This window comes from Mirounga angustirostris, unplaced genomic scaffold (genome assembly GCF_029215605.1).
Source record: "Mirounga angustirostris isolate CCGP_5_RB_7025 unplaced genomic scaffold, mMirAng1.0.hap1 SCAF_113, whole genome shotgun sequence".
NCBI classification, from domain to species: domain Eukaryota; kingdom Metazoa; phylum Chordata; class Mammalia; order Carnivora; family Phocidae; genus Mirounga; species Mirounga angustirostris.
This window is the reverse complement of record NW_026991821.1, coordinates 90,850-117,532: the sequence shown is the minus strand read 5'-3', so window position 1 is coordinate 117,532 and position 26,683 is coordinate 90,850. Positions and strand designations below refer to the sequence as shown.

At 39.4% G+C, this 26,683-nt stretch overlaps 1 protein-coding gene across 1 annotated transcript; it reads left to right on the top strand.

Moving 5' to 3' along the window:
• Positions 1–459: 459 nt before the first annotated feature.
• LOC135363358 (rho GTPase-activating protein 20-like) lies at positions 460–25,056 on the top strand. The gene is made up of 9 exons (XM_064583902.1): positions 460–503; positions 1,524–1,691; positions 8,118–8,267; positions 10,736–10,777; positions 11,415–11,499; positions 15,854–15,931; positions 18,375–18,441; positions 21,315–21,503; positions 24,793–25,056. Exons 1-9 carry the CDS (start codon positions 460–462, stop codon positions 25,020–25,022), a joined length of 1,053 nt encoding a protein of 350 aa, XP_064439972.1. The 3' UTR covers positions 25,023–25,056.
• The last annotated feature ends 1,627 nt before the right edge of the window (positions 25,057–26,683 follow it).

Below are 26,683 nucleotides of genomic sequence, written 5' to 3'. Positions count from 1 at the left end.
GGAAGTCTCTGTCTGTAGAAAATTGATGTAATCTCTCTGTATTATTTCTTACAGATACATATGAATCTATAGTTATCTCAAAATAAAAAAGATTACTTTTAAAAAATCAAAACGTGCAGGCCAAATCAGGGAAACAAGTATGTCAGTTTGGCAGTTACGACATGAGCCTTAGATCCGTGACATCATAATGGTAGTGATCTCAGGTTACTATGGAATCCTCAGGCTTCAAGCATTTTACAGTACTCTGCCTAGTGCTGTAGACTCACTTGATTTTCAGTCCTGAGAACTGAAGACAAAAGGATGTTCACATCATTCAGAAAGTATGCAGAACTTATAGGTGGTCATTCAAGGCTTCACTGCAGAAGGTAGTCTTTTGATATACTATTTTTGAGCCTCAAAACAGACTGACAATAACAGGAAGTGTTGTTCTCTCTTGTTTCTTCTAATACGTGTACACTAATGAGTAACTTCAGCACCAGCTTCGTGAAAGGCTACTCAGGTTCGTAAGATTCAGTGCTGCTGAGCTGAAGAGAGCAGGGTTTACATTCTCGGAGGAGACACTTTCTTGGCTCCACGAGAGAGAATTTTCCCAGGTCTATGAAAATATCTGTCCTATTTATGAAAGAACTTTTGCATTCTGTTCAATTTAGCTGTTTTACCTATGATGACCAGAAAGTCCTATCAGAGCTCAGTCAGAGCTCAGCCAAGTAATAGCTAAACTCTTGTGTTTAGAAACTTTTTGATGTTTCCAGTATTTTTGCCGATCTTTGAGAATTTTTCCCCCAAGTTTGAATATTGATTTAGATAAGATTTAGATAGATTTAGATAAGTAAATTTCCAGAATCTTCAGTTGTCTTCATTTTTATCTTAACATGAAAGCAAATTGTAATTAATTCTTCACACACACACCATATCATTTTGTTTTATATTAGGCCACCAATTGTCCTGTTTGTTGTTGTTGTTTGTTTGCCTTCTTGTAATACACTCTACCTCTTGATCCTCCCCTTCCTAAAAGCTCATGATTAGCTTTGCTGCTTTCTCCACCCCACGTCTAAGTGTTGGCATGCCCAAGGGCTTTGTCCTTGAAACTGTTCTCCATCTGCATCAATTCACCAAGTGACCTCATCTCTCTCTCCTTTTTTAAAATATTTTGTTTATTTATTTGAGAAAGAGAGCATGTGAGAGAGAGAGAGAGAGAGCTCAAACAGGGTGGAGGGGTAGAGGCAGAGGGAGAAGCAGGCTCCCCACTGAGCAGGGAGCCCGACGTGGGACTCGATCCCAGGACCCTGGGATCATGACCTGAGCTGAAGGCAGACGCTTAACCGACTGAGCCACCCAGACGTCCGACCTCATCTCTTTCAATAGCTTTCTATAACTCAGCGATCCCTGAATGTGAGCTCTGGAGCTCTGCTTTCGGGGTTGAGACTAAATTTTAGTGTTATGCGAACCTTGACATTTAGCATAAAACTCTATTGTATATTTGACTAGTAACTAGCTGCTCCGTGGTGTTTGGTGGGTTGCAGGAAGAGCTCTTCTGTTGAGGTGGATGCCTGCAGCAAAAGCACTACATCATCTGAGGGTGCCGCCGATACCCTGCTTATCCATGGCCCCGTCGAGCTCAAGAGAGGCTGGAGGAGGCAGAAGCGGCACCTCTTCTTATTCAGCGATTTCTTGCTGGTGTCCGATACCAAGTATGTATACTAAGCAACGTGCCCTTGTGATGATCACAAAGTTACATTTCCATTAACCCTTACCATAAGAAGACATGACATTTTTTTTCTTTTGTTTTTGCCCATGTTTGGATCCTTCATTCATTCAACAAGTACTTATGGAGGTCTTGTTTTGTGCCATGCCCCCCTCCCCCCCCGCCTGCAGAGAATACAATAGAGAATGTGACAAGCAGTGTGTCTCTTGCCTGGAACTTACAAATGACAAAAATAAGAGGGGTAATTATAGATTGTGATTAGTGCTTCTGATAGAAAGTAGACAGGGGGCCGTGTGGAGATGATGGAACGTATGAGAGAGGGGTAGTCCAGGAGGGCCTCTCCTAGGTGGCAGCACTGAAACTAGATCTATGGGATGAGAAGCAGCCACAGTCCTAGACAAGGTGCCTGAACCTTCTAGGCTGAGGGACCGGCAGGCTACGTGGGTGCAACCTGACCCCTGGGGGGAGGGGCTCAGGAAGGCTGATTTGATGGGAGCCGAAAGCATGGGGCATGCGATCAGATGTGAAACTGCGCTCGGGGTCCAGTCACACACGGTCTTCACAGGCCATGGTGAAAAGTGGAAATATTTTGCCAAAGCCTTTTTAACTAGGACTGACTGAATCTGATTTATAGCTCTCGCAAATTTTTCTGACTGTTGGTAGGTAATGGATGGATGGTTGAGCAAGAGTGGGAGCAGGGAGACTGGTTAGGGGAGGCAGTAGTCCTGATGCCTGCTCTCAAGGGCTCCAGGATAGGAGTGCAGTAAAAAGGAAGGAGGCAGCAGACAGGTTGGGAATATATGCTGGAGACAGAACTAACTGCGTGCACTTTCCTCTCAACCCTGAACACAAAGGTAACTGATAGCCAGCCTGGAACCTGATGATTGCTCAATAAATGTCCAAAAGCAGGTGGATGGGAGGTCAGCTGTTTACTTGCTCTGTCTCTGTTTTCATTATTCACAAAACATCATGAAAGACAAAGACTATTCCAACAAACCAAATATCAAGAAGCTTTTTAGTCACCAGAAAAAAAACTACGCCCCCTTTATTTTGCTGCCCTCACCAGCTCCCAGTTATGCCATGCCATTAGTAAGACATGCAAGTACTAATTTGGCAAAATGCTGTACTCAATCTGAGTGACATTAATGATAATTTATCAGGGGCTTACTACATGACAGGTGTTATGCTAAGAACTTCATGTATGCAATCTTCTCCAACCTTACAACTACCCTGTGAGATGGGATTATTTTTATTTTAGAGAAGACCTCTGAAAATCAGAGGTCTGAAGGTTTTGCCCAGGTCACCATATTAGTGATGAGTAGAGTCTACATTTGAAATTAGGTCCGTTTCTTTCAAAGTACAGGCTTTTATTCTACGTGTGGTGCTGCTGTTTCTATTATTTCTATTTTTCTGAATTTCATACAACATTCCATGAACACCTAGATTCTCTCTCATTATTGAAATCAACCTTTCCTTTATGTTGAGTAAACAACTCCAATCTGCTTGGTATCTGGTAAGAAATAGGTCAGAATGCTTAGTGAACTGAGAAATGAAGGTAGTGTAGCTGTCCAAAAAAAAATAAATAAATAAATAAAAATCAGAGGCAAAGACAGAAATAGTAAAATATATTTGAGATGAGTGATATTGCCTACAGATGTAGCTTTGGAGGTGGTGATGTCATGAGGAGGACAGAGAGAAAAAGACTGTCCAGGTCCTGGCATGAGGTCCGTATGATGCACTCTGCTCCTCCTGATAGAGGGCCACATCATTATTTTTAAAAAAGCAGACTAGTTACCATTCTCTTTATTTAACCAAGGTGAGTACAGGAGACTAAAATGTGTGGGATGCATGCTGGGGACCACACGAGGAGCATTACAGATTCCTCGTGTAATTTCCCCACAGCCCTCCAAGGCCAGTATTGTTACCATCCACCGACTGCAGAAATGAAAGTGGGGATGGAGGAAGTCTCAGGAATGGACCTGTCATCCACAGGGAAATGGTGGGAGAGACTCCAAGCCAGGCCTGCCTTCATCCCAAGGCCACACTCTTCCTGCCACACCATGCCACACCTACTCTTGCATGCTCAGCCCGAGACACGCTAACAAACAGCAAACTCCTTTCCTGCTCCTTGGGACCTTGCAGACCACTCACATTCGATTTATAAGGGGAACAGGTTGTCCTTCACTTTGTTTTCATCTTTGTAATTATTATAGCACTTAGGGAGAGGAGAAGACCTTTCTTTTCTTACTAGAGCCATTTATTGTCCTGGATACTGCTTACCTCTCAGCAGGTTTTACAGAACCTACGGTGTTCTGCTGAAAAGATTTTATATAAAGGCAGTGTTCTTTCCCCATGAGAGAACTGCATCCTTTTAAGAGCTGAATTTTTTATTTTGATTGGTTCACTATTACAAAAGAAGTGCAACATTTTTCCTCTTCACATATTGCTTTTGAGATAGGTCTTTGTGTCTACGCAAGGGTTTTTATGATGTGACAAAATCTACATCAATGTATTTAATAATGTTCTCTTTAAGAGACTCAGCTCCTGAAAGATTATCTTATATACTTTTTACATCCATTTGGAATATTAGAAAATGTAAGTGATCTCAGGCACTTGAATTTGGCTTCTAAAACCAAGGCCCTTGACAGAGAGAGAACACAGATTTTTGGAAGTCCAAGTTCGGGACACCATCAGGGTCAGGTTCCCGCGAGAGCTGTCTTTCTGCGTGCAGATGGCTGCCCTCTCGCCTATGCCCTGTGGGGTTTCCTCAGCGCCTGCATGTACACACACACACACAGAGCTCTCTCTCCCTCTTCTTACAAGGGCACCAATCCTACTGGATTAAGCCCTTACCCTGATGGCCCCATTTACACTTAGTTACCGCTTAAAAGCTCTCTCTTCAAACATGGTCATATTGGCAGAGAGGGCTTCACGGTAGGACTGTGGGGAGCAGTGGGGGAGGGGACACAATTCTGTCCCTAGCAGTCACGAGCAGCACTTCATGCTGTGGCCGCGTACAAGTTTTTGCCACAGTTTTTAGAAAACGACCATGAGAACATTCCCATAGTAAACATTTGGGTATATTTATGATCACTGTGAATATTGGACAAGTTTACATTTTTTTTTTTTCTAGAAGGAAACAACTAAAAAGAAATAGCTCCTGCATTAACAACCTTGTTTCATCCCTGTCATCCTTGTTCTTGGAGGATTGTGTTATGCCCTGAATCAATCTGTTCAAATTAATCATCTGAATTTAGGGCCTACGTTTTCCAATTAGCCATAAGAAGGGGTTGGGGTGACCCAGGTTCTATTTTACCTCAGCTCACCTGCAGGCTTCAGCTGGAAACTCTCATCTTTAGGTTGACGCTATAGAAATTAACACAAATTGGGTAAGTAGTTGACTAATTGCTACCTCTGTATTCTGTCAAAATTAGTGAATTTTAGTTTGTGTGTAATAATAAAAGGAATTTAAATGTTTGTTTCTTCACAAAGAAATTATATTTCTCTAGTCGTACAAGATGTTAATAATAGTGAAAATTGTTTGGGGATTCTTTTCATACACCTTCAGAAATTTCTCAAGAATTGAGGTCAGATGGAACCTTCCTTATTACTTTTGATATTCATTAGAATACTAAATAAGTTATTTTTCAAAGAAAATCATTACTTTATTTTTAAGAACAGTATCTGCTTGATAAATATTAAGATACTAATACTAGTAGAGGCCCATGAAGAATTTACAAAAAGGAAGGGACTGAACTTAGTTCTTTAGACATCACATTCCTCATATGTAGTTATTAAAGAATATAAAATGAAACAAAAAGTGAATTTAAATTAGGTCAAAAGATGAAGATGACTATTAACTCATTATCCGTGAAATTACAAAGAATTACTTACAGAATATAACATGACCCCCACTCCCAACATCTGTAAAAGGATACCCCTCTCTTAGAACAGGGGAAATCCCCCTAGAATCCTGCAAATTTCCACAGTGCACTGGGGCTTCCCTTCTGGTATAAAGGTTAAGGTAGCAGAAAGCAAGAGTGATATCCATCATGTTAATACAAATATAATAAAGGACTATTTTTAGAAATAAAAACCACAGTTCTTTCTCCTCCTCTTTCTTCTCCTCAAGTCAGTTTACATTAGATTAATACTTTCTAATTTCTACTGAGATAATCCAGTTGGGTCAGTGATTGAGAGTGAAGAAATGCAGTAAGACCCTAGAAGAATCCACTGAAGTATGAAGCTTTGTTGTAATAAACTTTAAATATTTCCAAGCTAGTAACCAGCTTTGTTAATATAATGTCTTGAGATTTATCCTCTCACTCCCCAGATAATCCAATGAGAAAGCCTGATGGCTCTGGGGACCGAAGTGAGGCTGAGTGAGGGTAGGAAACATGAGAAGGGTAGTTCATGGAACGATAGGTCAGCACCCACAGAGGCCAAGTGGTTACAAACATGGGCTCATGAGTTAGGCTGTCTGGGTTCAAACTCTCTTGCCTTTGGCAATTTAGTTGACCTTTCTGTGAGTTTCCTTATTTGTAAAATGGAGCTAATAAAGACCACCTAGTGTAGTTGTTTGAGGATTACATTTTTTATATTTGTATTTATAAAATATTTAGAACAGTGCTTGGCATATGATAAGTGCTCCAAATGTGATAGGACAGTCGAAACCATGCTCTGGGCTTTGGGATAACTCCTTGGTTTGGAGTAGATAATCTTGGTGCTTTCTTGAACTAAGGAGAGAATTACTGAAATGCCTTTTTCCAGGTCAATGTATTTGGAAGTTCCCACACAGTACCTTGGGTGTCTGTATACACACAGATACCTACATTAGAAAAAAAAAGAAAAAATCTTAAAAACCAACAGATATATGTCTATCTTTCCCATTAGCCATATATTTTTACCTTGACAATGCCTTTGGAGTTACTATCTAGAAAAATGATTTTATCTGATAATCAGACATCTGATATCCGATAATGATTTTACCCGATGACTTTATTCATTGTGTCATAAACTTTGAATCTAGATTATCCTTCAAGTGTGCGTCCAGCAAAATTATTTTTATTTCATAAAACCCATTGGAGAGTCTTAGCTTTAATTGTTCCATGAATCACTGGAGTCACAGGGATTTTTGCACATGAGGTGTCTTTGATCTCATTTTAGTTTAGTGTTTCCACATGTGTTTCTGAATAGTAAGGAGTTCCAGAGTGGTGTGTCCAAGTTCCCTAAGCATCCCTCAGAGGGCTTATAACTATTTAAATCCCAAGCCCACCTGAGAGTTAAAGTTGTGAATTAACCAAATCAATCAATATGGTGGTTTTCATGTTAGAGATCAAAGAAGATTAGGCAGAAATTGTCAAAAAGCAATTTCACCACTGACAAAGTTGATCACCTGACTCCTCAGAGAAATGGGAAGTATCCATCACTCACATATAAGACCTCCTGACCGCTGATCTGGGATTGATTGATGGATGGATTGATGATTTTTAAATTGGGCTCAATCTGTAGGCTAACAGTTTTTCAGTTTTAGCCAGAATCTAAGGGAAAATGATATGGATAAAATTTTAAGAAGGGAAATTGAAAATAACCTATGCTTTAAAGGCTAGAAAGTATTTTTTTAAAATTAAGGTTGAAAATAACTTTTAAATCTTTCTGATCCCCCCCCCCAAAAAAAATCTTTCTGATCCAAGTTTATTTTTTGTTCTTGGTTTGTCTCTCTCTCTCTCTTTTTTTTGAAGATTTATTTATGTATTTATTTATTTTAGAGAGAATGAGCGTGAGCGGGGGGAGGGGCAAAGGGAGAGGGGAAGCAGACTCCCCACTGAGAGGGGAGCCTTACATGGGGACTCGATCTCAAGACCCTGAGATCACCACCTGAGCCGAAACCAAGAGTTGGATGCTTAACCGACTGAGCCACTCAGGCGCGCCCCCTGGTTTGTGTCTCTTAAGCAAAAAATTGTATGACTATTTTTATAAATCGTGTATCAGGTAGCTTTGTTCAGCCCCTCAAATACTTTTTGAAGTAAGCAAGTCATAAATGAATAATTAACTATAATAATAACCATAAAACTATATATAATAAGAAAATTCTAACAATAATAAATGAATTAATGGTTTTCTTAAAAAGCTCTGGAATATATAGTCTTTACTCAACACTCAACATTCAGAAAAATGGCCACTTGCTGCCATTTGAGGAAGTGTTTTCAGGGCCTTCCTAGGGCCAGACTTCGCTCAACACACACTTTGTAAAGGTCATGTCACCATTTGCTGTGCTGGGCACAGAGGGTAATAGAGACAAGGGAGGCATGCTGTGCCCTGGAGCAGTGAGAACTGGTCTCTGATGAGCACAGCTGTTCCCATAACATTTATGAAACAAACTAACAGAGGTCTTGTTTGGGTATCTTTCTAGGTATAAGAAAAAACTTAAGATAAAAAAGAAAATACCACTGAACACCATGTGGACTGCCAACTGTATGGACAGAGTGGAGGATGCCAACATCTGTGCTGGGAGGTCCTTTATCCTGGGCTGGCCCACGGTGACCTTTGTGGCCACCTTCGGGTAAGACCGACCGTTTGGTCTTGTATTTACATGGGATAAAAAGAAAAACATTTTAATCTGATTATATGTCAAGCCAGTGACTCCCTTTTTGACTTCCCATAATGACACTCATTTGCCTTGTACTTCCCCCCAAAAGGTAGGTACAAATGGGAGCAAGTAGATAACATAGAGTGGGAACTATTGGAGTAATTTCTTTTGGTTTTGATCAGTGGTTTTTCCCATGGGCTCTAGGAGCCACTTGAGGAATTGGGTGTTTTAGGCGTATGGAAGGAGAATCAAGAGAGTGAGGTTCTAGAACCCCTCTCCAATATCCTGCCCCCTAATTCCCAGGGGGTATGTGTGTTTCTAAATCACTGGCATATTTTTCTTGAGCAAGTACTATTAAAGAGTCCAATTAAATTTGAAAAATTGCTCTTATACTCCCAAGGTCATTCCTTTAAAAATAGTATGGAATTATACAAATAAATTAATCATGTCATTGAATATGAGGTTGCCTGAATTGCTGTGTACTGATTATCTTAGTTGGTGTCTCTAGAGAGGTGACCATCTAAAACAAAAGTATGATTGCATTGAGTAGAGGTTAGTTGTGCAAGACACATTCTTAGGCTGACACGAGGATGGGGAATGTGACTCTCTACCCCGGACATCCTGAGCAGACACTCCTGAGTTTACAGGGGTGGTGCAACACTTACATCTGCTGTTTGAAACAACCACACCCCAAGTCTCATTCTTGTGTTGCACAATGAGTGTTCATCACATGCACTTAACACCCTTCTTTCTTCTCCTCACCCCACTCCACCAAAATGTCCCACGTCATCACAAAGGGAAGACAACGAAAATGTTTACAAGTTGTTAATTTATTAAGCCCTATAATGCAGCGTTGACTTAAGGAGAAATTGTCAAAGCTTATTGGGAAGAAATATGTATTTATATGCTCTCCGCATGTCTTCTCTTCCACGACGCATTTCTGTAAAGATTCTCAGTTCCTCTTGCTTCCTGTCTTCTCCATGATGCAAATGGAAGGAAACAGTTTCAATTGGGAATGTATAAAGTCTTTGACAGGGGAGTTTCCAAGAGACTTTTTTTCCCTAACAAGGAGGACAATGTGGAAGCCAGGCTTATACATGTTATATTAGTTAAAAAGCTGTGTAAACATATAGAAGGCATTTATAACAATTCCTGGCACCTAGTGCTTTTGCTATTTGTGGTTATTACTGTTCTGCAGATCAGCATGGCTAACTAGAAGCTGTGTCCATGCGCATAGGCAGGCTGGGACGCTAAGTGGGCGTTCCATTTTCCAGATGGGACAAATCCTGAAACAGCGATGGAGGGGTTGGGGAGCAGTGTTGCTGGGAGGAGTATAAAATGTGGCAGCCACTGTGGACAGTTTGATGGTTCCTCAGTAAGTCAAACAGAATTACTATACGACCCAGCAATGCCACCCCCAGATAGATACCCAAGAGAAACGTAGGTCCACACAAAAATTGATACACAAACGTTCATAGCAGCATTGTCGACAATAGCCAAAAAACAAACAAACAAACAAAAGTAGAAACAACCCACGTGTTTATCAACAAATACACAAAATATGGTACAGGAGCTAGAAACAGGAAGGAAGGAAGAGTGACTGCTTCGTGGACACAGGTTTGCTTTTGGGTGAAAAAATGTTCCAGAACTAAACAGTCACGGTAGTTGCACAAAACTGTGAATGTACTAAAGGTCACTAATGGTCAATTTTATTTTGTGTAGTTTACCACGGTAAAAAAACGCTAGTAAGTGGTAAGGCCATGTATGCATGAGGCTTAAAACATTCGCAACTTTGGGTACTAAATGCTGTGAAAACTTTAGTTGAGAAAAGACTAACCTTTAGTAGTTTAGCACTAGCTGGATCGATCTTGCTCAGAGGATCACAGTAACGAAGAATGTTTTCTAGAAACTAATTTAACACATTCCAATCTGCTATGTGTATAAAGAAATAAAAATATTACAGGTGTTTCTTCCTAAAAAGATATTCTTGTTTCTGGGCCAAGATAGTTCCATCCAAATGCCAAATTCCTTAAGTATGATTTAATTTGAATAATAATGTTCTTTATATCTGAATAGCACTTGCAGCTGCAGGAACACTCGGGGTATAATTAACCCTTTTCCAGTTCTGGAAACTGAAGATCAGCGCAGTTAAGCAAAGTGCCCCTGATCACATAGCTTGCATCACATAGTTACAATTAAGTGTTCAGATTCAAAACCAACTTTTCTCCCACTTTAGGATCTACTTCCCATTGCTTTAATACGCTCATAAAAGAGTGGGGTCCCTCCAAAGCGCAACTATGAGGACAGTATGATATTAACACATGCATCCACATCCTTAACAACTGGCTGCTGCTATTTTTTTCTGGAATGGTGATCTTATTTTGCTAGTATAAGTATTGTATGTATCTTAATTTTTTCTTCCCATTTTTTTTAAATTGCAGTTCTTCGGAACAAAAGGAAAAATGGCATTCTTTCCTTCAAAGGTATCTTGTCACTATACATATTATACATCTTTAACCCATGAGAAAAGAATAAATCTCTTCAAAGCAGTGCCCCCACACACTATGCTTCCCCTACTTAGTAGAAATTGTTAGACTATCCTCAAATAATTTCTTATTTAGATGTACCCTGGCTGCTACTGCAAATAATCTGCTCTTATTTACATGCACATATTGCTTATTTTTGATGAAATTCTGGTTATCACTCTCATCTTCCCCTTCTCTCAGACCTAATGATTGGAGCTAACATTATTCTCAAAAGATACATATTAAATTTTCTTAAGTGCAATTTACTCTCCTGAGTGATGCTCAAAGCACCTTCTCATTCCTACCCTTGAAGGTGCTGGGCCCTCCAGTCTAGGCAGGAAAGCTTTGATGACTGGATCTGCTACTCACATCTTACATGACGAGAGCAACCTGTTGTTTTCTGAGTCATGTCTTATTTTCCTGAAATAGTTTTGCATGTTTTCTTCCAACCCATAATTTGATGTTGCTGAGTTTATTTACATGCATTTAAAAATAACAGAGTATGTTGAAAATTTTAGCCACATAGATCAATTTGAAAGTAAGCTAATAGCTAATTCATCCTACTCTATTTGGGGTTATTATTGAATTTGATTAGGTATATCAATCTGGCCAAAGAGAAGGACCAGCCCAAAAGCATTCCTCTCAGAATCTTCACTGAGGACATCAAGAACTGTGCCAGTGTAAGTGTTTTTAAGACCAAAAATTAAATTCCATGTTCCTGATTCAGATAGAATGAAAGAGATGGAGATGGAGATGGAGATAGAGAGCGGGAGGGAGGGAGGGAGAGATGGGGAGGTAGGAAGGAGAGAGCAAGAGATAAGAAGAGAGAGAGTATTTAGAAAAGTACCATGTGGGAAAATGTATTTTCCTGTCTACATGTGTCTTTGTATACATAAAGAGTGCATCCTAGGTAATATGAAGCGAGAGGAATCCATGCCACAGTACTTAAGCATGGAAAGAATATTGCATGTTAAATATCCATAATATTTCCCTGGCTCTTTCTAATAGCAACATCACTGGCTTGTAATAAGGTGATTTTCACATGCAGGTATTTCCTACTAGAAGTAAACATTTTTTCCCAATGGTTACTACTTATGTACAGAATGGTTTGGATTGTTTCCACAGTTCTCCACCCTCCCCCCATTGACGCTTTATTTGGTATAACTGTAAACTCACAGAAAAGTTGTAGGTATAAAAATAAAACAAAAAACACCCCATGCACCCTTTACCTAGATTCAGCTATTAGTAACATTTTACTCCACTTGCTTTATCATTTATTTTCTTTCTCTGTCCCTATTATGTGTATGTTATACTTATTTTTGAGGGTCATACAAATGCCATGGCCCTTTATCCTTAAACCTAGGTATTTCCCAAGAATAAAGATATCCTCTTATATCACCATCACACAGTTAACACCTTTAGTAAATTTAACATCGGTGTAATACTTTACTCTGCCTTCCATGTTCCCATTTTGTCAGTTGACCTCAATAATGTCTCCTTTCCAGTACAGGATCTACTCAAGGGTCAGGTATTTCACTTAGTAGCTATATCAACTGCAGAGGGGTTTTGAAAGGTCTTTTGATCCAAGGAATATCAGGGTTGAATTGAGCTCAGAGGGATGACACTTTTAAGGGATCAGCATATTTCTTTCTTTCTTTCTTTCTTTCTTTCTTTCTTTCTTTCTTTCTTTCTTTCTTTCTTTGAGAGAGAGAGAATGAGAGACAGAGAGCATGAGAGGGAGGAGGGTCAGAGGGAGAAGCAGACTCCCTGCCGAGCAGGGAGCCTGATGCGGGACTCGATCCCGGGACTCCAGGATCATGACCTGAGCCGAAGGCAGTCGCTTAACCAACTGAGCCACCCAGGCGCCCCGGGATCAGCATATTTCTATCTCATTTTCTTTTGGCTGTTGGGGGGAAAAAATCAAACCAGTTGCCCATTCTTGGTATAAAATTTGATTTCCGAAATTGTAGTGCAGTAGCCAAGACATTTGCAATGATGAACAAGATACTTTGGGTATCTTTAAGTGACATTTTTTTTTTCCTGTTATACTTTACAGTAGCTGTAGATCACACAAAATAGTATTTGAAGGTGGAAAAAGTGGTAGTTATTCCTGGCCAAAGCAAAAGCCATGCAAATATTTTGATTGGTTTCTAAGCACCAGGTAGATGCATTGCATGAAGGAGATAAGGCCAGAGGGTTCTCTAGCAGCAGAGCACACTCTTGTCTCTGCCTGCTTTGATTTCAGCTGTGGCAGTGGGTTACACTCAGAATTTTCCATGGAAAATTACCTTGAAATCTTTAAAAATCAACTTTATTTATGTATAATTTACACAAAATAAGCATTTCTAATGTTCTTCACTTGTTCCTGAACATCCAAGTTTCCCTCTAACACTGTTTTCATTTCATCCTAGAGAGATGATCCTTAGCATTTCTTGTGCAGACCTGGTGCAAACAGATTTTCTTAATTTCTCTTATCTGAATATGGCTTTATTTCACACTCACTCTTGAAGGATATTTTGAGGGATGTAGAATTTTGTTCGCAAACTTTTTCCTTTCAGCTCTTTAAAGATGTTCCACTGTCTTTTTGTCTTTGTGCTTTCTGATGAGTAGTCTGTGATCAATCAAACATTAATCCCCTGTAGGTGATTTGTCATTTTTCTCTAGCTGCTTTCAAGAGTTTCTCTTTATTTTTGGTTTTTAGCAGTGTGGCTATGAAGTATCAAAGCATGGTTTTCTTTGAATCTGTCCTATTTGGCATATTCTGAACTTCTTGAATTTATAAATTTAATTTCACCAAATTTGGGAAATTTTAATCATGATTACCTCAAATATTTTCTTCCCCATTTTCTCTCTCCTCTCCTCCTGAGAGTCCAGTTATATGTATATTAGACCCTTTCATATTGTTCATAGATCCCTCAGACTCTTAATTTTTTCAATCTTTTTTTCCCCTTTTCTTCTTCAGACAGGATAATTTCTATTATCTATTTTCAAATCACTGACTTCTTTTTGTCATCTCCATTATGCAATGTAGCCTAGTCAGTAAATTTTTTCTTTAAGATATTTTTCAGATAAAAAATTTCTGTTTTTAAATATTTTTAGTTTCTATGCTAAGATGCCTCTTTCGTTTATTGTGAGCATATTTTCATTTGTATCATTGAGCATTATTGTAATAGCTGTTTTTGGCTAACAGTCTGAACATCTAGATCATCTCAGGGTTGGCTTCAGCTCTTGAGAATTGATCACATATTCCTTGTTCTTCATATATTAAGTAACACTTTGACTCATATAAAAAAAAGTAACATTTCTTTTCCTTTTAAATTATTTCAAAAAGCAGCTTATTTTTCTGAAGTCATTTGTTTACAGAGAGCTCTATCTACTGGAATTTATCTGTTTTGGAGAACCTACAACATGCAGGAAAATATACATACATCTCTGGAATTACTATTTTGAACATAGTATGTTCCTTATACCATGAAAACCATTATCTTGCAGACCAGATAAATTAAAAAGTGATTATTAGTATTTCAAAAGAGATTTTTTTTTTCTTTAAAAAGATTTCATGGGAGGGATGCCTGGGTGGCTCAGTCAGTTATGCATCTGCCTTCGACTCAGGTTATGATCCCAGGGTCCTGGGGGATGGAGTCTTGCATCAGGTTCCCTGCTCAGAGGGGAGCCTGCTTCTCCCTCTGCCTTCTCTGCCTGTGGCTCCCCCTGCTTGTGCTCTCTCTCTGACAAATAAATAAACAAAAATCTTAAAAAAAAAAAAAAATTTGTGGGAAAGTTTTTAAGTTGTACTGAAAGGCTTTCAGACATCTTAAAAAAAATAGCAGAGCCATTACTTCTAACTAAATTTCAAGCTAAGACCCAGTCTTGAATCCTCTAGACAATTTAACATAGGAAGCCCCTCCTAGACAATTTAACATAGGATATCCTTGAGTTTGGGTGCTCTGAGTCCTACTGCTAGGTTCTGAACACTTTTTTTTATAATCCTTAAAGCTCAAGTAGTTTGAAATCAATGAACACTTTTGTTTATAAAAGTTCGATTATCAAACAACTTTTGGGCCATCTGTCATATCAAGCAATTGTATTTCAATTCATAAGAAGAAAAATACAATGAAAGAACAAGTTTCTTTTAACTTTGTTTTTAATATTTTTAAGGACTGTGAGTGTCCACTTCTGTTGCTTGTCTTCTTCATGCACTGTTTCTCAAAGAACACAGGCCTCATTGCCTAATGTTATAAAAAGTGTATGCGTGGTTGGTTACATATTGTCCTATTTTAAAATGTCTTTTGGAATTCGGGTAGTTTTATCGATATCATCTCAGATTCCTATCCATCCCTTTCAGATAATTTTCAATAACTGTTTTCCTTGTTGTATGGAGCAGTTTCTCAATATAAGGTGTGATAGAGAGATATTATAAGTAACTACTCACTGTCAGAGTTGCGAATGGAATATAAACTTCTAAAATTTTCAGTCTCATTTCCTAGACTCATTGGTTTTATTTGTCTCAACAGATTTCAACAATGGAAATCTTAGTAACCATGATGACACAAAGAAAGTACTGACTAAATAGTAGTTTTTTTTTTTTTTTAAATGTCTGTCACAGACGGTTCTTATTCTGATTTTGCTGAAACTGAGTATGTAATTGCGAAGAGAGAAAAGTATCTAGCTCCTCCTTTTTAAACTATCTCCCCTCTCTATTTTGGGAATAGCCTTATGGAACTGAGGGTCAGTTCATGTCCCCTCGTGGAATTCTGTTTTTCTCTTTCTTGCTTAAGCTGCTATATTTTGTAAGCCACAAATCCTTGAAGGGAAATATATGTTTCACTGAAATGTTTCCTACTAGCTTCATGTTATGTAAAGAAATGAAAATATTGTAATCAAGGGTGTGTGCTCTACATATGCTTTACTTTGTCATTAACTGAAAACAAGCTTTGCCTTTAGAGTATGGATAATAATTTGACAATAATTATTTGGTCACCTGCTTTAAATTTTTAAAAATTTATAGGAATTTTTCTTATTTCTTTTTTACAGTCTGTAACTGTAACAGTAACAAATTCAGACACAGTGAATGACATTATCAACATGTCACTACCAATGCTAGGAATAACTGTAAGTTCCCTTGCAAACTATTTTTAATTTAAAAACCATCTTTGACTTTTGAGATTTGTGTGTGTGTGTGTGTGTGTGTGTTGTGTACCTCCCGTTATAAGACAGCTGATTATTATACATATCATAGTCATATTTTGTCCCCCAGATTTAGAAATTGAAGGCAGCAAAGCTATATTATTAGCCTATACATGGGTGCTCTTCTTGTCTTCCCATTTTAAATTTTCTGCGAATTCAAAATCATAGCATAAAATTGGGCTATAATTTTAGAGTGCTAATAACAACATGCAGTTTATTGTATATATTTTATACACAGACAATAAAATATTTCTAAGTTTCTAAATATTTCCTCCTCTATTGGACTCTTCTGTCTGTGTCTTCATTCCTGATTCCACTCCATCCCTGTTTACCCTGGTTATCACCCAAGGACTCAATCCCAGTTAGATGAATCCTAAATTATATGTTTTGTTGTACATTTTGACATAAAGACCACATGGCTAGAAGCTACCTCCTCTTGATGCAGTTCCTTGGGATGAGGCGGCTCACACCCCTTATGAACTGGTAAAGAGGACAAGTTCTGAATAAGACCATGATCTGGGGGCAGTTGCGTACATATCACTTTCATCTTGTTTTGGTTTTAACGGCCTGTTCCTTTATGTTTTGATGGTGCTGGTGTGAGTTGCTGGATTTTTTTCTTTTTTTTTTTTGATGAAAGACATGGACATATTTGAGGATGAGGTTTTCTAAGGGAAAAGAGAGGGAGAGTGATAGTCAGATGGACAGAACTGAAGGGAGCACTTGTAAAGCACAGCTTCTTATATAAAATCCTCTATAAATGCAAAAATGTCTTGCTATTATGACATGACATAATTACAAGATTCTTACTTAAATTCTGTCTGACCCAATGGTATAATAAAGCCCCTTAAAAATTCAGAGCAACTGGAATTTAGCATAAGAAATCAATGATTTCTGTACAAACAAAATTTAATAATATATCTGAAATAAAATTGAATTTATATGTACTGAGTAAAGCACATATCTACATTGATTTCTAACCTGTATGATATATATACCCTAAATAGGAATTAAGTCTTAGAAAGAGAGTGAGTGGTTTTAGGGATGAAGTTGAGGAGATTGATTAATGATGAAGCTCATTTTATTTCATGTTTGTGATTTTCCTTTGCATAAAGTGATCAATCTCACCACACAAAGAATTTCTGTTTTAATGAAGAATTGGGGTTATTTGGCTTTATGTATACCTGATTTAAGGGATTCCAGCATAGCATTTCCAAACCCTACCCTACCTTACTAGCTCTCACGAGTTATTTGCAATACAATTTTGAGCAGATTTAGCTATGTGTGTGTGTCTGTGTGTCTGCGTGTGTCTGTGTGTGTGTCTGTGTCCATACCTATGACCTTTCTTCATAAGGGCAAGACCATGATTTTTAATCAGGAGTCCAGGGCAAGCATAGTACCTATCACCAACAACTCCATGTCAAACATTTTTTGCTTTAGTCTCCTGGAAGACTCTCTAAAATAGTTCAGCGATCTTTATAATTTAGATGTGTTTGTTTCAAGTAGGACTTCCAGGTTTACTGGGCGGTAATTCTGCTGGGAGTAATTGTTTTCTGCATCTGATATGTTGTCTAGGTTAGAGTCCTTGTTCTTTCTCTCCCTGAAGTGGGGCTTGCCTGCACCAAAGCCAGTGGCTGACTTCAGTCCACTATCTCCTCAAGGCCTCTTGGGCGTTTGTCTCCTTTTGCCCAGGGCTGCTGAGCTATTGATGCCTTTCAAGTTACTTTGCTCAGGAATAGTCATAGAAGGGTATATGGCTCTCTGGACAATATGCATGTCAGGGCAGGGACATTTGGCAACAAAAGCCAGCATTATCCAAGGAATCTAGAGACAGCAGAAGGCAGGACTCTGAGATTAGAAGTTTCCTCCTTAGCGAAGGGGCACAACTGTGATTTCTTAGGCCATGGGCCACCCACACCGTGAGGGGCTGATTGTACTGTGGTTTCCTGGCCTTTATCAAAAATGACAAGAACCGGGGCGCCTGGGTGGCTCAGTTGGTTAAGCGACTGCCTTCGGCTCGGGTCATGATCCTGGAGTCCCGGGATCGAGTCCCATATCGGGCTCCTTGCTCGGCGGGGGGTCTGCTGCTCCCTCTGACCCTCCCCCCTCTCATGTGCTCTCTCTCTCTCAAATAAATAAATAAAATCTTAAAAAAAAAAAAAAAAAGAAAAAAAAATGACAAGAACCTGGGACGGTCCACTGGAGGCTATGAGGGAACAAGTTAACAAGTACTGTAGCTACCTCCATGGACCAAATGGCATTTATACTGGCCCCAATTCTTTCTTTCTGGAAACAGAGAAATGCAAAGGAAATGTGTTCTTCAAGTACTGTGAAAGATTTGTTATGATGCATAGTTCTTTTTGTTTCCAAGGGCTCTGAGAAAGACTACCAGCTGTGGGTGAGTGCTGGCAAGGAAGCGTCCCCACACCCACTCACTGGTAAGTGTCAGGGAAAATCTAAGATGGGATTGATTAGGTTCAAAATTGTAACTCTACATCTCAAAGTAATGGTTGTTCTGTCTTCAGCTTAAATACCCTTAAAAGTGAAAATCACATGCAATATTCACTCTCACGTTTATTAAAGAATTAATTACCAGGTGCTTACTTTTTCCCAGGCACTGAGGACATCTCTTCATTCATCAGCTTAAGGTCTAGTTAGGGAGAGAAATGTAAATTTTTCGTTTCTACTTCATTTTACCTGACAAACAGAGCTGTCTTAAAATTTTTTTTGTTTATTGTTTACTTACTTATTTACTCACTTAGGTATGAAAGCAAAGAAGTGGAATTTCTTTTTCCCATACATTTATTTTTCATATTCCAGTCTTGAATTCCAGTTCCTAACAACTAAATAGCCTCTATTTTGTGAGAATCCGCTAAAATCCAATCATGTCTCTGAATCCAGGTATAGGTATGTATTTAACACCTGCTCTGTGCCCAGAAGTTTTCTCAGCATCATAAAGAAAATGAGATAATCACATTTAAACTGCTCAAGTCTTCACTGACTAAACTACCTGCACTTTGCTGTTTCTCAGGCTTTTTCCATCACTGTTCTTAAGGTTATTGATAAACAGATTACACCTCTCCTAAAATAGTTATTAGCACAAGTTCTCTAAAAAAAAAATCTTTGGATTAGCAAAATTGTTCAGTGCTTACCAGAAATAGAAGGATTAAAAAAACAGAGAAAAAAGAGAGGATCTGTAGCAGACCTTGAAGTATAGTAATGTATGGTAATGGTGACAATGATTTCTGCTAGAAATCTTAGAGCATTCCTTCTTACATACCTTTTTCAAAATCTTTTTAGTAATCCTGTGAGGCGGGATGCCTGGGTGGCTCAGTTAAGTGTCTGCCTTTTGCTCAGGTCATGATCCCAGGGTCCTGGGCTCCTTGCTCAGTGGGGAGCTGCTTCTCCCTTGACCTGCCGCTCCCCCTACTTGTGCTCTCTCTCTCTCTCTCTCTGACAAATAAGTAAATAAAATCTTAAAAAGAAAATAATCCTGTGAGGCTATTACTCTTTTTCAAGTTATCTAAAGAATATTTTCAAGTGATCTGGAAATCTAAATAACCAATTTCTTTCTACGAAATGTATATTCCCAGTCTTAGAATACAGAGAGTCACTAAGGGCATAGCTGAGGAAAAAAATCCCCCCCACCATTTCATGTTTCATATTAATATTGACATCTCTGTAAAAGTCGGCCAACCACAAAAAGGAAAAAGTCAAATACTTAAATATATTTATTTTAATAAAGTGCATTAATTTAGGTAAAACAATATAGATGATAACTTTTTTTTATGAATTAATTTTTTTTATTCTTATGTTAATCCCCATACATTACATCATTAGTTTTAGATGAAGTGTTCCATGATTCATTGTTTGTGCACAACACCCAGTGCTCCATGCAGAATGTGCCCTCCTCAATACCCACCACCAGGCTAACCCATCCTCCCACCCCCCTCCCCTCTAGAACCCTCAGTTTGTTTTTCAGTCTATCGTCTCTCATGGTTCGTCTACCCCTCCGATTTTCCCCGCTTCATTCTTCCCCTCCCGCTACCTTCTTCTTCTTCTCTTTTTTTTTTTTTTTCTTAACATATATTGCATTATTTGTTTCAGAGGTACAGATAACTTTTTAGACTTTGAGCAGCTTCACACACCAAGGCAGCTCTAAGGAATCCGGAGAGCCTGTCATTCATGATGATCCATTGGCAGCATTCAAAATGCATTTTTTACCAATGCTCTCAATTCTCAATTGCGGATTATCTCCTGGTTATCTTTGTGATTTGGTTGTATTGCTGTCGTAGAAGCTTCTTTTTCCTTAAAAGAGGGAAGTCACTGTGATTCTTGTGAACACATCACTGACACTGCATCTATGACAGATGAGAAGGAACAGCAAAAGCTCCCCAAGTTACATTCAATAATAAATCAGAAATGACAGAAAGAGAACTTCCATTCTGTTCTTAAAAAATGAGATCCATATCCTATAGCACAGGGTCTTTGAGAATTCTATAGAGAGGAAACAATTTAAAGCATACAAGAACAAAACAAATCACTTGGCAGGCAACTCTCACTGACTCTGGGTGCAGTTTTCCACTCTGTAAACATCGTTTTGCACTTTGCTTCTGGGTTCCCAACACTGTTCAGCCTTCCCTCTGATCATCACCTGGCAGGACTCCCCTTGGAGGAAGGGCAGCAGTGGGAGGGAAGTATAAAGCATAAAGGCAACCCATCCCACTGCCCTTGAGTAGCTCTGCCTCTAGAAATTGACAAAAGGAAATGAAAAAAAAATCTGCTCAACTGACATTATGTGAGAGAGAATAGCAATTCTTAATATATATGTTCAATTATTTAAAAAATATTACCCACCAATGCATATTAATATATTTACTCTGATCCTTATAAGTTTGTGTGAGGGCAAGCATTTCAAAGGATGCATGTAAGGCTCAGAGGGGTCAAGTAATTTGCCTAAGATGTGCAGATCTCGTTAGTGTCAAGGCAGAAACTAGAAGGCCTTAAATATTCTCAGATGGAAACACAGCAAAAGTCAGCATTGTGCAATGCACTGATGAATCTTTGTATTCCAAGTAAAGTAACATGCTTTACATTTTTTTTCTCTTTTTAAAATCTTTTCCTTGGGCACCTGCTTTCTGCAGGGTGTCTCCAACAAGAGCGAATATGATGCTCACTCAGGAGGCACAGAGTGAGTGCCAGAAGCCCCAGGAGAATAGCAGCATATACCAGTGTGATGCATACACTCATGGGAAGGGGGATTTGATCAGAGCCATCACCATCAGCCTGAATCTATATTTTTTCCATATAGGACATAAACATCCCTATGGAATTAAAATGAGCCATCTTCCATCTACCACACTGCTGCCGCAGACACCAGAGGACTCCATCTCTCCTTCCACCCTCCAGGAGTCCCTCCTTCTGGAGCAGGGGTTCGCAGAGATGCAAGGCCGGTTCATCCTGAAGCCCAGGCACCCGGCGCAGAATGAGCAAGGGAGAGGTGAGCCCCTTCCCTTTCTTCAGGTGTCTCCTCTTGGCTCATGTCTCCACTCTTGCCCACAAATTGAGGACACAGAGCTCACTCTCTCTGTGGGGGGTGGGGAGGAACAGTAGAGGCAAGAACCCCAAAACTGCACAGAATCGAGCTTAGAGAAACCCAAAGGTCTTAGGACCCAACTCACTTCGAGGAAGGTTGTGTGCTTGTTTTAATTCTCCTAGGTAGACTGTTAGCTCCTTTCTCTGTATCCCCAGAACACTTTCTACATATAATTATGTGAGTACACATCTGTGTGTCTTCTTAGAGCACAAGCTGTTTGTGGCCTGGAAACAGGTCTTCCCTATTCCAGGGTTTTATCTAGTATCTCAGGCCATCACAGGATGGAATCAAATGACTGCATGGCTTAGACGCACCTGGAATGGAAGAACTCCAGTGGAGTAAAGAGTTATGGAACTGAATTGGATTTATTCTGGGCTTAGGCTGAAGTGGCCTTGGGCTTACAGTTAGAATTCAAGTCTCAATTCTGCCCCCACTTTCCATGTCTGCTTCAGACACAGGTCAAGGCTGGAGCTAGACTGAATGTTTATGGTCAGGGCTTTTTCATCTTCCTTCTTGCTATTTTTTTCCCTACCATTCCAGTATTCTCCCATTGATATTTTTTTCTCTGATGAAAATGTGTTATTCATCTGAGAAGTATTGGGCCAAAATAGAAAGTATTTTATTGTTATGATTGTTATTCTATAAGCACAAAGTTTCAAAAATTTTATTTTTTAATATTCATAACCTAATGCAAGCATTAGGAAACATTAACCCAAATCTTGCCAGGACTGTTTAAGAAAGAATAGGTTTCCATAAAGTTAGCTTGTTTAATCATTCCTATATTTTTCATGGCTATAGCATATATTTTTATTAGTAATAGAGGCAACATGACCTCTAACAGCAAATAATGTACATTATGAAACATCCAGCTAAGCCTGAAAATACCTTGGAGAAAGTATAGGACTCAATGTGTACTTATTTTCTGTATACTCATAGAGTAGCTAGATATATAGCTTTGTACCAAGGGATACAACATTCTTCTTAAGAGCATTCTTCTTATTAAAGCTGAAGAATGGAATATATTTGGGTAGTTTTAGAAATAATAAAACTAGGGGAAGAGTAGGGAACCCAGGTTGCATACAACAACTCAACTTACATATTAACACGTATCTTCAGCAAATGCATACATTTTGATGTACAGGAATCTCCTCCTGGATTTAAGAATGTGTTTGCTTTCTTTCTTCTCTCCTTTTAAAATGGTAGCGGTATCAATTTCAGAACAGGAAGAAAGAGCCTTAGTTAAGTAAAGTGGTAGCCATCCTTCATGATTGCCTACCTTCTAGAGGTTGCAAAATCAAATAGAGAATGGGAGTGATGTCTGCTTTGGAGGGGGAAGAGACTGATGTCTAGACTGCCTGAGGCCTTCTGAGCAAGGAAATTACTTTTATCAAGGCTGCCACGAGCCATGCCTTGTGCTGAGTAGTACATTACATTTAGTTCAACGAGTTGTAGGCAGCAGCATTTATGTTAAAGTTAAGCAAACCAAAGCTTAAGAATTTTTGAGTAATCTAACTAGGTGGCAGAACCAGGATGCTTCTGGTTCTTAGATCCTGGTCTCTCTGGTCAAGTGCCATGAGTGTTGCCACCCACGTGAGTGGATACGGTGATGCACTCACTACCTCCCAGAAAAGCCCAGTGGACAGGTGTTTATGGGTGTTTGGTGAAATGTTGCTCATTTGTTTATCCTTCTACAGCTTGGCTCCTCTGTGGACTTTTAAAGAATTCAGTTATTTAAGCAGATTTTGGAAGCAAATGTTAAGGTATCTTATAAGGAAAACATTCATAGCTGAGCAGTAGAAACTTTCAACTCAGCTTTTCACTGCAGATCACCTTTTCTTTGTAAAGCTCTTCTTCTGCATTCCTTTGATAGGGAATGTTGGGTAATTCAAAATCATCTCTGGAAATTGGGGATAAATCAGGCATTCATAATCTCTCATTGTTTTTCTTTTTGTATGTTTTCTTTCAAGCCTTGTACTGGTATGGTGTATATACATGTATGTTTGAGTATGTGTGAGGAATTGGGTGCAATTCATTGTGGATCAGACTCTTTTCCATAAATATCAAACATAATTTACAAAAAAAAAAAGTCATCTCTGGGTAGCTTGGTGGGGTATCACAAGAAAACACAGTCACCTGGAATCTTACCACATAGCCAGCATGTAATGACTATTTCCCAAGAACCCTGACTGCAGGAAGTCATCCTTGGGGATGGCCCAGAGCAGAGACACCAGAGGCTGCCTGAGAAGTGGGGTCAGGCGGATCATGTCATGAAAGGCAGATCCTTTTGATCATAGAAAGATGAGCACTCAGGGGCACCTGGGTGGCTCAGTCGTTAAGCGTCTGCCTTCAGCTCAGGTCATGATCCCAGGGTCCTGGGATCTAGCCCTGCATCGGGCTCCCTGCTCAGTGGGAGTCTGCTTCTCCCTCTCCCAATCCCCCCCTGCTTGTGTTCCCTCTCTCGTTGTCTCTCTCTGCCAAATAAATAAATAAAATCTTAAAAAAAAAAAAAAAAAAAAGTTGAGCACTCAGAAAGCCAAAGAGGAAACTTAAGACTGGAAGGAGACTCACTGTGAAAGCAGATGATTAACAAACTCAGCTTGATTTGAATACCAGATCTTTTGAGCTTTTAAAATCAGATCTGACACTGGATGAATCCACTAATCATACTTACCAATAGGAAACAAACAACAAGTTAAGTGCCTCATGATAAAGCACAACGGGCAGTAGATGGGATTGAAAGCATTGACACTAAGTCTGATCAAGTCTCTAGGTTTAACCATCAGTTTGCAGGATCTGGGGAACAACTGTTAACACCATAAGAATGCTATTGGCCAATTTCAAAACATGGAGAATTCTACACAAAAAATGCCTCAGTTTCCCTCTTCTAGCCATTGCAGTGAATGTACCGTAGAATGGGAATGGTGAAAATAAGGTTAAGCGGGGTGCCTGGGTGGCTCAGTTGTTAAGCGTCTGCCTTGGGCTCAAGTCATGATCCCCGTGTCCTGGGATTGAGCCCTGCATTAGGCTCCATGCTGGGTGGGAAGCCTACTTTTCCCTCTCCCGCTCCCCCTGCTTGTGTTCCATCTCTCACTGGCTCTCTATCAAAAAATAAATAAAATCTTTAGAAAAAAAAAAAAAGAAGGTTAAGCAAATAAAACAACAACTACTACTACTAATCTCACTTCTTCCTTAGATTACAGGCAGAAGACAGTTAAAAGCGGTTTTTTCAGAGACTGGGCCTGTTGTCTGGGCTCCAGCACTAGCCAGGACAGCCAGTGCACAACCCCACCTTCTTCAAAGCCAGGACAGCTCTTTGGAGTTTCCCTCATGGATGTGTGTAATAAAGACAACTTGCCCTTCCCAATCCTGGTAGGTCATCTCCTTTTGGTCTTCTATAGCCCTTCTGAGGAGGGGACACTCTGAGAGGCCACGTGTCCTCATCCAAATCTATTCCCAAATGGAGAAGTGATTAGACAGCCCCTGGCTTTGGCTGAGAAGCTCTGTTACTGTTATTTCAAGGAACAGAATCTGACTTAGGTCCAGCAGAGTCATGAGGCAAATACAACAGGAAAAGACATTCTTGTCCATTCCACTTGGGTCTTGTTTCCACAAAGACATGCGGAGGCTTGTTCAGATCAGTCAAAATGGACTCTGTGTGTGAGTCTCTGAGAGTCCACCTCATCTTCACACTCTCCCCTCATTGTCTTCCTGAACTCATGTGAGTCTCAAGACTCCTTCAGCGGAGTCTACTCAGTCTAACAACTGTAAACATCTGACACGAGCATAGACTCATCCTCTGGCAAATAGGAAACTATTAATCCTAACAGAATATGTCAAATGTAAGCCACAGAGTTTGGCCTGTGTTATCTCAAACTGCTCTAGTGAATTGTCAGTGTGGACGTTCACTGAGTATTCGGTGTCTCTGCAAGCACTGTCCGGGATGTAGGGAGCGTTCTGCTAGCTATGAAGAAATGAATCATCTTAGCTAGCATGTTACCTGCTAGCTACTACCCCAGGTCCTTGCATCACAGCAAATTTAGGGGGTAGCTAGGATTATCATCCTCCACACTTCTTAAACGAATCGGAAAAGCCTCAGTACAGTATGTATGTGCCCCAGCTCACACAATAGATAAGTAGCATAATAGACTTCAGATCCATTTTATTCCCTGAGTCCAGCCCTTATTAAGATTCTACACAGCAGGGAGAGGACATGAAGATACAGCAAAAGACAATGAAAGACTCATGAGAAGGGAGGGTAATCAGAGAAGGAGGAGAGAGTTTCTGAGCCTGACTTTAAAAGAGGGAAGGAAATAGAACAAGTAGGAATGGAGTATACAGTCACTTAAAGAGAAATAAACAAATGGGAAATGTGTATTTCCTAAATAGACTTCCATACTTGGGGGAGAGCATCTATGTAAGGGAATAATGAGAAAAGAATGGTAAAGTAGGAAACACGGTGATTGTGCAAAGGCCTTGAAGCAGAGAAGTTTGATTTAAGAGTGGAAACTCAATGGAAAGGAAAATCTGCTTAAAAGAAGTGTTTAAAATGTTTCAGTGTATGACTGTAAAATGGATATATGGGTAGAAAGTATATAGAGAGACACTGAAAAAAAACAATCTAAATTGACTTTAGTCCTTTCAGCTCGAAAACAGTGTACCATTGCATTCCCCTCCTCTTTCAAAACGGAGGCAAGCTTGAGCTCTGCGTTTGGGGTATGAGATGCAATATAATTTTCTTTTCTTCCTACAGGATATGCTTTCCTTTATTAATCAAAAAGGGCCACTCACAGAATGCATCTTCAGCAAATCACCCAATATAAAATCAACCAGGGTCCTAAAGGAGAAACTAAATTCTGGGGTCAAAGTGGACCTGTACAGCGAATCTGTTCATGTGGTCGCATCCGTCTTAAAGGTAGGGAAGGTTCTAGCATTATCCACACACGAGTAAGTGAAGCTATGATTGGTGTCCTTCATCATGACTGCTCAAGAACCATAATGGGCATAACAGATTAAGAACCTGACAAGCTGAAAAACGCTTGACAAAATCAAAATTTAAGGAAGCTACTTTAGGAGTTAAAAGCCCC